This window comes from Psammomys obesus, unplaced genomic scaffold, assembly GCF_907164565.1.
Source record: "Psammomys obesus unplaced genomic scaffold, mPsaObe1.curated_primary_1811, whole genome shotgun sequence".
NCBI classification, from domain to species: Eukaryota; Metazoa; Chordata; class Mammalia; order Rodentia; family Muridae; genus Psammomys; species Psammomys obesus.
In genome coordinates this window covers 12,800,380-12,812,029 of record NW_026596079.1, presented here as the reverse complement: position 1 = coordinate 12,812,029, position 11,650 = coordinate 12,800,380, and the positions used below count along the sequence as shown (strand labels likewise).

The 11,650-nt window shown below is 48.8% G+C and overlaps 1 protein-coding gene across 1 annotated transcript in view; it reads left to right on the top strand.

Annotated features, from left to right (window-relative positions):
* Positions 1 to 3,073: 3,073 nt before the first annotated feature.
* LOC129690818 (gasdermin-A-like) overlaps positions 3,074 to 11,650 on the top strand; it is a 9,243-nt gene continuing 666 nt past the window's right edge. The window contains exons 1-8 of the mRNA XM_055626666.1: positions 3,074 to 3,293; positions 4,751 to 4,937; positions 5,563 to 5,737; positions 8,424 to 8,529; positions 9,219 to 9,266; positions 9,888 to 10,060; positions 10,437 to 10,578; positions 11,410 to 11,483. Coding sequence (XP_055482641.1) covers positions 3,074 to 3,293; positions 4,751 to 4,937; positions 5,563 to 5,737; positions 8,424 to 8,529; positions 9,219 to 9,266; positions 9,888 to 10,060; positions 10,437 to 10,578; positions 11,410 to 11,483 — 1,125 coding nt within the window. The remainder of the gene's footprint in view (positions 3,294 to 4,750; positions 4,938 to 5,562; positions 5,738 to 8,423; positions 8,530 to 9,218; positions 9,267 to 9,887; positions 10,061 to 10,436; positions 10,579 to 11,409; positions 11,484 to 11,650) is intronic.

Genomic DNA, 11,650 nt, shown 5'->3' with positions numbered 1-11,650 from the left:
AAAATCTTGAGCTTGCGACTGGACACTAAGCAGCCAGTGTTCCACCAGCTTATGAGAACTTCATCGATCAGTGCTAAAATTCTGAACTTCTGAAACCTTAGCATATAACCTGTAACAATAGCACAGAGGGAGGGTAAAGAAATCTGAAACTTTTCCCACTTTTCACATACTTATGATTACAGAACTTGCATTTACACACCTTAAATACATTTTAGACTCTCTGAACTTAAGATCTCACATCCTCAAACCTTTATACACCTTAGAACACTTCCTTAGACCTTTGGAACGTGTATAAACTTTAAGCTTTTTTCTTTCCATCTAATCACTTACCAGAGACAACAAGAAGTTATAACTGAGAATGTTCATTGTAAAGCAAGTTCTTAGGAACAGTAAAAGGTTACATTGGAACCTGTTATATTTTAATCTGAAGGCTGTTAGCAAGGCAGACCTGCCTGTCTTAATAACAGAGCTAGTAGATCTAGCAAAAGCAAGTCTTGATTTTCACATATGAAATGGACTACTAAGGTAGACTGCAGCCTTGGAGAAAGGAGCTGGTTGCTGCCAAGCTGACAAACCTATAGTGAGCCTAGCCATCAGTGCCATCAGAGATCTGAGAAGGATAAATTATAGCAAGAAGTGTAATCCAAATGGCCTCTGTAACAATTAAAATGACAGACCTACCAGTTACCTAGGCCACTTCATACGCTCCTGCGGTATTGATGGCTTCATTGGGGTGCACAGGCCAGGTGAATCTGAGAGGCCTTCCTGTGGAGCAGGAACCTGGGAGACTGACCTTGTTAGGCGAAGTGGAGCAATCAAGTCTCTACTGTCCTGCTTGTTCACAGTCTAGGCAGGGTCCTGACATCTGGTGAAGCATTGGAGCAGTTATGCCCAGTGGTTAGCATTACCACAATACAGGTGGAGTTATGGAGCCCATCTGTCTTTGGAGACCTTGCTAGGAGCTGGAGTCTCTGTTATAGTAAGGTTTTTCCGTTGAACAGTTTAAATGCCATATGCATTAGTCCTCTAATAAGTTTGAGGACCATAATCTATTAAGTATAGCTGAGCTAAACAAACTTTGCTTGTATTTAGTTACTTGTTTTGGGCTTAACCTTGAAAACCCATACAGGAGGCTAAATAAAGCTTTTCCCTCTAATTAATTGCAGGAATACTTAGCATGAATACAAGTATAGTTTTTGAATAAGGAATTTGATCTTTTGTGAGGTGACTAGTAACTTAACCTGTCTAAATTATCATTAACAGCTTACTCAGTAGCTTCCATAAGATCAGAACCTTAGGTTTAGCCCTGTTAGATCTGAGCCTTGAAAGTCATGTTTTTTGTTTGTTTGTTTGTTTGTTTTCTTTTGCTGTTTTTGTTTTTGTAGTGTTATTTTGTTTTGTTTTGAGATAGGATTTCTCTGTGCAACAGCCTTTGTTTGTTTGTTTGTTTGTTTGTTTGTTTGTTTGTTTTGGAAACAGGGTTTCTCTGTGTAACAGCCCTGGCTATCCTGAAACTCAATTTGTAGACCAGGGTGGCCTCGAACTCTCAGAAATCTGCCTTCCTCTGCCTGCCAAGTGCTGGCATTAAAGGCAAGCGGCACCACACCAGACTATAGATTCACTTTTTTTAAAAACTGTAATCCAGGAATGAGACAGGTATGAGGGTGCAATAAGGAATGATTACAAGTCAGCAAAATCAGAAGTGGGTAGAGACAGTCTTGACGTTTTAGTGGAGAGGAGAGTTCGGTGCTTGGGTTGATTTAGAGTGTCAAGAGAGGGCTGCAGGTGGAAGCACCTGCAGTGTGTGGGGGAGAAGGTGAGCTCTTGGACAGAAGAAGCTATAGCTGGTTCCTATGGCTTCAGGCCTAGGGGCGGGAATGGGCTGGGTGCCCGTAAGTAGAAAAACGGCCAAGGATGGCAGTGTTAATGACCTGCCCCCGCTGACTGGGTAAGCAGGGAGAAGCGGAGAGTTTTGCAGCAAGTTTATCAGAATGGAGGAAAAGCCAAAGATTGAGAAGGGGGGTGTTATCGTCCTGGAGAAGAGAAAACCGGGGGAGGGAGATATAGGTAGGAAGGAAAGCTGAAGCAGCATTACCTCACTCAGGAGGAGCTGGAGTCTACAGCTATCCAGAGAAGGGCTTTTTTGATCCAGCCCGGGCAGAGCTGGAATCCCACAGCCTAGAACGAGGGTCCCAACGAGGCCCATGCGTCCAGAGCCGCGTTGCGCAGGCGCCGTGCCCTTGGCATCCGGTAGGTCAGCCTGGCGGCGCCCATCACCAGCTGCCCGGAGGGGCGCAGGCTGAGGACCGAGTCCCATCTCTCAGGTCCCTCCCTACCCTGCTTTCCTGGCCTTGAATACCGGTTCAGCCTACCTCCACCCTCCAAGGGCTCCCTGACTTGTGCTGACCCCTGATCCTCATTCTGATTCTTCCACTGCCTTGTGAAGTGTCCTCGCCGCCATTGCTCGACACCTGGGGCCCAGATTCCTCTTCTCGTCTCTCTTCTGGGTTCCAGGACTGTAAGAGCCAGACAGGAAACCGGGGTCCCATCCTAGATCCTTCCGCACAGGAATTTACGATCACAGGGAAGGCAAGTGGGATTCCTGCTCCCATTTTAACCCCACTCCTCCTTTTCTGGCCACACCTGGGTCCCCATTGCCTCTGGGAAAGAAAAGGGGGCTAAAATTCAGGGCTACAATCTATGGACCTAGGCCAGCTGCAGAAGGTCTTTTACAGTTATTAACTGAGTCCTCACAGAGATGGATGATGGAGGCGTTTTCTGAATGTGACTAAACCACCACATTACAAGGCATAGAGGGATTCAATGGTGTTTCCAAAGGAACATTCCTGTAACCCATGAAGCATGTCTGTAGTCCTGTACTTCTCAGAGTCCAGTGTTATCCACTGGGGTAACGTGAAGGACGTTTGTGGCCCGCTGTGGCCAGTTTGGTACCTGGCTCAAGCAGTCAGCCTAGTCTCTGTGTCTCTGTTTGCAGCTCCGCCCAGCTCACAGCTATCACTGAGCCCTCCCATATCCAGCCCCGGATGAAATTGTCCCTTGTCACTTAAGAAGCATGTCATCCTTGTTCTTGAGGAGCACCAGGAGCCTGGTGAAAGAGCTGGGCAGGAAGGGTGAGCTGGTGCCTGTGGACAGCCTGCGCAGCTCACCGCGCCTGCGCCCCTTCTGCCTGGTGAGGAAGAAGCACAAGAGTTACCTCTGGCCGTGGGACACTTCCTTCATCCCCACAGACTTTACCCTCCTGGACATACTGGAGCCTGGCTGTCCTGACCTAGGTATCTTCTGGGAGGCTTCTGCAGAGTGAAGCGGGGCTCCCAAGGGAGGCAGATAAATGTGCTGAGAAAATGAACAGGCCTCTGTCCTGGTTCCCAAAGACCCCTAGTGAGGCTAGCAGGAACATGGCCCTCATGGCCGTGTCACATAGCCGTATGTATGAAAGAAAGTCTTCTTCTTCTTCTTCTTCTTCTTCTTCTTCTTCTTCTTCTTCTTCTTCTTCTTCTTCTTCTTCTTCTTCTTCTTCTTCTTCTTCTTCTTCTTTTCCTCTTCTTCTTCTTCCTCCTCCTCTTCCTCCTCTTCTCCTCCTCCTCTTTTTCTTCTTCTCCTCCTCCTCTTCTTCTTTTCCCCTGTGTTCCTCCTCCCTGTGAAACAATCATCATTTTTTAAATTAATTTTCTAAGTTAGCTTACAACATGCTGGGTTTCATTACACCATTTTCTTTTTAACAGCTTTTTTGTTTTTTTTTTTACATTTATTTACTTTGTGTGTGTGTGTGTGTGTGTGTGTGTGTGTGTGTGTGTGTGTTGTGTGGTGGACATATGTGTGCCACAGCGCTGATGTGCAGGTCAGAGGACAACTGGCAGGAGTAAGTTCTCTTCTTCCACCGTGTTGGGTCCCAAGGCTCAAACTCTGGTAGGTAGGCTTGTACAGCAAGTCTCCCTACCATTTCACACACACACACACACACACACACACACACACACACACACACACACATATTAATTTGTTTGTACTTCTGTACCTTCCCCCAGACCTTCTTCTCCTCTTGTAGGTACCCTTCCTCCCAGACAGTGCCCCCTTCTCCTTTCATGTCACAAAAATCCTCTTACTTCCACTCTTCCCTTCCTCCTTTAGATTTCTTCCTCTCTTTCTACTTTCATGCCATATACATACATACATACTACTACATACTCAATACACACTTACTTAAACAATTATTAAAGATTTATTTTCTGTGTGTGTGTGTTCACCTGTGTGTGTGTGTACACACGCTACGTGAGTGCAGATGCCTTCAGAGGCCAGAAGAGGCTATAGATGCCCCTGGAGCAACAAGTGGTTGTGAGGAGGCCAACATGGGTGCTGAGAACTGAATATGGTCTTCTGGAGGCAAACGCTCTCACTGCTAAGGCATCTCTCCAGCCCCGACAGTCAGTTTAATCCGCTCTAAAGGCTGCCCCGGATTCCAGGCTTCCTGTGCCAGAGACCACATTGCCAAATCCACGTCTCACCCTCGAATCCCCCTCAGAGGAAGCTCTGATGCTCTTTCTTTCCCGCATATAGATGAGGAAATTGAGGCTTTGCTAGAGCTCAGTGGCTTCTCTATGCCACACACCATGTATAAAGTGGTGGCGGCCATTTTGAGACCTGAATGAGGCTAAAATGGCACCATGGGCCACCCTGCAACCTGTATCCTTCCCTTGCCAGGACCTTGTAGCTTGGGCTTCTGTCTCTGCAGATGTCAAGCACAGTGGGCCCATCTACGCCTGGGAGAAGATGACAGGAATGAGGACAGGGGCTGTGGGCCTGAGCCCTGGCCCGAAAGGCCAGGTAACTGGGAGCAGTGAGAGCTCCTGCCACTCTGCCGTGGCTGTGCAGACACTCTGGGTCACCCCTTGCACCTGGGAGATGCTGCTTGCGAAAAGGTAAGAGCCAGGGAAAGTTTGTGGGCAGCTGGACTCCCAGCTGGGCTCAATGGGCACAGGTCCTCCAGGGGTGGGGGAAAAGCCAAGATGCTGCCAGCCTGCCACATGAGATAGTAGACTAATGGAGCGAGACCAGCCCTGAGCCTGCCCGTGTGGAGGCTCAGAGGTTTCAGGCCAGAGGCATCCAGGGCCAGGAGAAGAAATGAAATAGAAGGATGAGGCTATAGGGAGAGGTGGGAACTACAGTAAACTGGAGACAGATGCCTCAAGCTGGTGGATATCCAATTGCTTCTGGGTTTCCCAGGTTAACAAGCTGAGCATTTTTCATCAACTTTAATATCATCTCCCAAATTTTAAATCTCATTTGGGCCTATGCTTGGATATCTGAAGCTTTGAAGAGGACTGTTCCAAGCTGTCTTCAGTTTCCCCTTTTTCAGCTGACACCCCCCCACACACACTCACTTTACACAAGCAATCCTCTCTTCCCCACCAAAGGCCAGCACATTGTTCCCCCCTAGCTGCTGACATTAGCACAAAGAGCACCAACCCAGGAGGGTCTCCGGACTCCCCAAATGGGCAGACACTCCTCCCGGCTCTGATCTTCTCTGGTTTCTTCACCCTCCAGGAAACTGAGGTCTCCTAGGCCCTCCTTCCTCCAGGAACTGCAGTGCCGGAAAGACAGGGAGAGCCTATACGTGGTGACCGAGGTGGTGGTGACCTTGCAAGATACCATACTTCAGAGCCTCAGCCAAATGCAAAGAGCTGGACAGCTAGCCCTCCCACAGCCGGGCCATGCTCAGGTGTGCAGTGTGCCGGAACGGGTGCACGGTGGGCAGTGGGGTTGGAATTATGAATAACATCAGCCTCAAGAAGGGACTCGACCTGGAATTCTCCCCACCATGAGGGGGAATGAAGTCCTTGGAAGATGCCTCAGCTCTTCCTGCACGTGTCTTGTTGAGGTTTCTCATGCCCATGCCCCATTGTCCCATCTTTCCTTCTGTTTTGAATCAGGCTCTTAGTTTATTGCCCACTCTGGACCCAAATGACCTCCTATCTCTACCTCCCAGGTAGGTGGTGGCACAGCTGTGGGGAGGCCTGAGCCCCTGCTCACTTATCGTAGGTCTGAAATAGCGCACAATCACCGCTCTTGTCTGAGTTTTTCCAGAGGATCCCTGCATGTGCTCTTCACAGGAGGAGGATCTGCACACTTGATTACAAACTTCTACCCTTAGGTCATGTACTTCAGCCTCCTGCATAGGAAGGCTGGCTTCACATGAGCATTCTAGGACTCTGGGGCTCCCTGCCTTCCACATGTTAGCTGCAGGCTCAGGTGGCTGATCCTCTTAGCATGCCCACAAATGCAGGTGCCCATAGGTAGGGACCACGATCAGGGAGAGCCTCCCTCCCATGATGGAGTGCTGCCTGTAGGCACTCAAAAGTCCCCATCCATGCATTCTGGTGATTCCAGGTGTGTCTGTTATGTCTGCTTCTTGATCGGAGGAAACCAGAATGCAAAGAACCACACCTGGGGTTCAAGTTGAAGTCTGATAATGTGTTTTTAACACATTTGGTCAAGTCAGTCAAACAGCAGCACAGCTTGCAAATACTAATCCTAATCATATGCATTCTAATCGCATGTTCCCATAGCAGAGTGACATTCTTCTCACCCTCCTCATGCAAGACTGCAGGCAGCTGGGACAAGGACAGTATCTTGCAATTAAACACTTATTGCTGATGTTGTGGTGGGGTCTGCTTAGATCTGGCCCAACTCAAACACCAGGTCAATGCAGAAAAAAACCCCAAAAGTTTATCATAATCAAGCCACTACTGACGGATCAGGAAAGCAGAACAGAGCTGAACTGCAACCTGGAGCCAGAATTTTGCCAAGCTTGAAAAATCACAAACACCTGTGTCAAGTTACAGTTTTCCCACCAATCAGGATTCAAGGATAGAGGATTTTCCTAGGAATATTTCTTTTGTGGTACTTTTATCCTGTTCTCATTGGTTGGTTTATTTGACTGTGGCAAGGTGGCTTGCCTAGAATTCAATATCTCAACTTGCCAACCAGAATGTCAATTACCCAGGCACATGTCTCTCTGTCAAGCAGGAAGTCAGCCACCCAGGAAAGTCTTGGGAACTTAAATTTTATTTGACCCCCTATTCAAAATGCAAGTTTTACTCAAAATGGCTTCAGTTTTGGTTCCTTCTGGCAATATCTTTTGGAGTCTTCTCTCTCTCTCTCTCTCTCTCTCTCTCTCTCTCTCTTTCCCTCTCTCCCTTCTCCTTCCCCCCCTTCAAGGCAGGGTTTCTTTGTGTAGCTTCAGCTGTCCTGGACTCACTTTGTAGACTAGGCTGGCCTCAAACTCACAGAGATCTGCCTGTCTCTGTGACATACTTTACTGAGCGTGTCATGAGACTGGGTTCTAGGATAAGGTAACCAGCCTTCTCAGATTGCCTAAAGTAGGGATTTCCCAGGACAATACACTTCCTGGTATCATCCAAAGTCCCAGGAACACCTAGACTCCAGTTCTCTACTGGCAAATTTAAAAAAATAATATTGACTCAAAAGAAGAAAAGTGTTTTCCCCTTACACAGAAGTCCAGACAGGAGCCAAAGAGCCACTGTGATAGGCCACAGTGTTCACAGATCTGGTCTTTCTATTTTTTCAGTCTGCCACCCCAGTATATGGTTTTTGCCTCATGTACCAACATGGCTATGGTATATACAGTTATCATATCCACCCCAGACAACAGAGCAGGGAAGAGGGAGCAAGAACCCCCACCCACCCACAAAAAAAAAAAAAAAAAGAAAGAAAAAAGAAAAATCTTATACACACTACTCTGTGTGTGTCCTGTCAGTCAAAACTTGGCTCTGTGGCTACATCTTGTTGCAAGTGGAAACCTATATCCAGAACAACCATGTTACATGGTAAAAATATAGGAGCTTTATTACTGTTGCTGGTAAGTAGCAGTTTCCTGAGGGATAGGCAGAAAAGGCTGTGACAATGGACAAACATCATGAAAGTCTAGCTTCCAGTGTCAGCTTCCTCCCATGCCTTTACCTCTCTAAGCCTTGGCTTCCATGTGGAAATGGGAGAAAGAGACTTAGTGGCCATGCGGAATATAGATAGGCTGGCCATGCCCCAGTGCCTGCATCTCGGCATTTCCTGGGCATCCCAAAGTGAGTAACACCTTTAATGGGCCAAAGCACACAAGTGTCTTTGTTGCGTGATTTCTTAGAACTTGACCAAGCCAGGTGCATTGTTTGAGTCCAGAATGCCTTAGGTTATTTTCTAGTAACACCTTTTATGCAAGCATAGTTTGTGTTCTTGATGGACATGGGGGTCTGTCTGGCTCCACTTCAGTAGCCAGCCCTCCAGAAATCTTGTCATCAAGACCCTAGTAGTTTTTCTATCTGCCCCTGAAACCCATTCCTGAAGTTCATAGAGACGGGAGGGCCAGTGTCTTCTCCCTTCCTCCCTCACAGGTCCAGGGACAGAGTCATGTGGGCAGAGAGAGGATGCTGAGCATCCCACAGGGCAGTGTACTGGCCTACAGGGTTCTGCAGTTGGTGGTGGAGAAAGATGGCTGGGGTAAGCCTATTCATCCTTGCTCCCTGCCCCACTCACCCCTTCCCAGCAGTCAGATACCAGAAAGCAATGAGAAGAAGAGAGAAGGAAGGTCCCACCTCGCCTGCCCCTTAACTGAGCAGTAAGCTGGTCAGGCTACCTAAAAAGACTAGACTTCTGTAGAAGGCTGCTAAGGTCAGGTTCTGGGAGGAGCTAAACCCAGCCTGTCCCTGCCTGCCCTGGAGTGGGGCTGAACTCTACCAGAGGAAGGGCCCTTGTTACCTAATTGGAATAAAGTCTCTCTGCATACCTGTAGTCAAGAAGTGTGTAGAGAGACACAGGGGACTTTGCTGGCCCCAACCATGTCCCAGACTAGAGACACATCTGGTGGCAACAGCTCTGGGCACTCACTCTGGCCACTGGAACTCTAGGCTTGGCTTTGGAGTGAGAGAAGGTATCAAATGGACACAGCTTCTCCATTTGTCCCCATGGAAGGGAAAAGCATGAGCTCAGAAGCCAACCATTGTTACCTGTGGCCCTGGCCACACTCCTGTAGCAGTCTGTTAGCAGAGCTTGGGCTACTTTAGGATGCCCTGTAGGGTAACCCTGCAGAGTCCTACCTCTGCTGGCCAGCATGGGAGATAGAACCTTCTTAACCAGATGTCCTGCTTTTTTGGGGTTTGTTTGTATTGTCCCTGCTCTGCAACATGCAGCTCTCCATTTCTTTCCTGAAAGCAAGGTCTGCAGGGACGCCAAGGGAGGTAAGTGACTACCCAAGGTAGGTGACTGCCCTGGCATGGTTCTGTGGTCCCCAGTGCTATGTGGTGATCCTAGGTCAAAAATGGGTGACTCTGCCTGAGAAGGTTAAGCAAGCTAGAACTGTCTGGAAGAACAAGTGACAGAATTGCCCTATTGGAGACTAATAACTATCCCAAGCCCTGCTTTCCTCGCCTATACACAGGAGGCTGATGCTTGTCTTTCCAGCTTAGAGGATGAGAGCTGAAGCCTCAGAGGCTGGGTATGAGCCAGCTGTAGGTCCCAGAATCAGAGAAGTCTAGCAGCCCTGGAAGAGAAAGCTAGGGCAGGCTTTGTTCTTCCTGTGGGAGCACTATGAAGGGGAAAGGGAAAATAGGAAGGTGGTTAGGTGAATGGTAGGAAGGCTGGTGAAGACCTGTAACTGTCTGGAGTGAGCAAGATGCCCTGCCAGTGTCTGGTGAAGATGCAGAGCAGGGAATGAGGTGAGTAGATATGGCATTGTGTGTGAGGGAGATGTATAAGGCCATTCCTGTGACACTGGATTTCCTGGTGAGGCTGGGAACACAAAGGACCCCTGAGCAGGTGACTGGCACAGAACTAAGTGGCTGCCCACCTGATCTGTACAGGTGGAGTCTCCAGCAAGGAACCAGAAGAGTGTAACTTCCTGGACTTGCAGGATCAAGCAGAGAGCCAGTTGCAGGACCTGGTCACACTGTCCTCAGAGCTACGGAACACACTGTTGGGTGCCTTCCAAGAGCTACTACAAGACCGCCAGGCACTCCAAGAGCTGGAGGACACGGTGATGGGCCCACTTGCCAGACTTAGCAAAGACCCCAGATCCAGCCAGATGACAGGAAAAAAAGCAAAATGGGCAGGAACGAATGTGGTGTCCACAGCTGGCAGGGCTTCACCTGGGCTTTCACACTCACTGCTGGGGACATGAGGCAGGTTGTGCATGGACTGGCATGTATTAGTGCCTTCTTCTGTATCAGGCCCTTGAAGCTCAGACCCCCACCAGCCCACCCAGTTAGGAGGAAGCTGGTTCAGCTAAGTTCAAGCCCAAACCCAGTCTCTTTACATAGTGGTAGGTACCCAGAGGCAGGAATGACTCCTTGAATGGACCCGGAAATTGAATGCAAGAACAAGGGTCTCTCCCTCATACTCTTTTCCTGCAGCTAGAACAAGCTCTGGACACTGGGTTGCTGGCACAGCTGGAGGGCCCCGGAGGCTTTGTCTTAAGTACTCTCCAAGACTCCAAAGGCAACTTGTCATGCTCGAGAGGCAGGGCTATGTTCTACCTTCTTGGAGCCCTAGCAGGTAAGAATGAGGGTCAGGGACTGAAAACAGATCCTGACGTGTGGACAAGAAGGGAGTGAGGGGCTATGGTTCAACAACCAAGGACTATGCATGGACTCAGCCTAGGCTCCCTACACATATGTAGACAATGGGTAGCTTAGGCAACATGTGGATCCCCTAGAAATGGGAAAGGGGGCTGTCTCTGATATATACTCTATTCCTCCTGGTGGGGCTGTCTCGCCAGGCCGTAGGGGATGAAGATGCGCTAAGTCCTAATGCAACTTGATGTGCTGGTCTGAGTTGGTAGGGGGGAGGCTCCCCTTATCTGAAGAATAAGGGAGGAGGGATAGATGGAAGTGGGAGGGAGGATGGGAATGGGAGGAGAGGAGGGAGGGCCTACAATTGGATTGTGAAGTGAATAGATAAACTTTAAAAAGAATATTCAATTGAAAAAAAAAAAAAAAGGGAGACCACATGCTGAAGCTTGGGCTGCTTGAGTGTGGTGCCTAGCTCTGCACTAACAGTATGAGTAGCCTTGGCCAAGTCTTCCCAGCCCCTGTTTAATCACTACTGCTCAAGGCCACCATCAGTGGAGCAGCTTGGGCGTGTGAAAACCTTTTCTATCTGAAATTCTTTGCCAGCCTCTGAGAGACTGTTCCAGGGTAATAGAGTTCTTACCTTTTAGAACCTTTTGGGCAACATGGCTCCAGAGGTGCCAAAACTAGTGGAGTTTCTCCTGATCTAAGGGTTCCTGAGGTACATGCCTTCCTCCATCAGAGTCCATGAAGGATACAGTACAGAATACCTGGAGCCTCCTCTACTTGGTAACCCTCCTCTCTTTATTTCTCACAGCACTAAATGGACCCCATCATTGCCTGTTGGCCCAGTCCATAGAGAGAGAAATCCTATCTGAGGAACTGCAGCTGGTGAGAGCCTCAAAGGAGGGGGTACTGGGGTTCAGGGAGATACAGGGAGAGATGTAGAAAGCAGATGAAGATGCTCTGTAGAAAGATCTGGTCTCCATTCCCTGAGAGTCTGTCTGCAGTTCTTTTGTGCAGCTCCAGCTCACAGAGGGAACAGGCTCTGGGCCTGA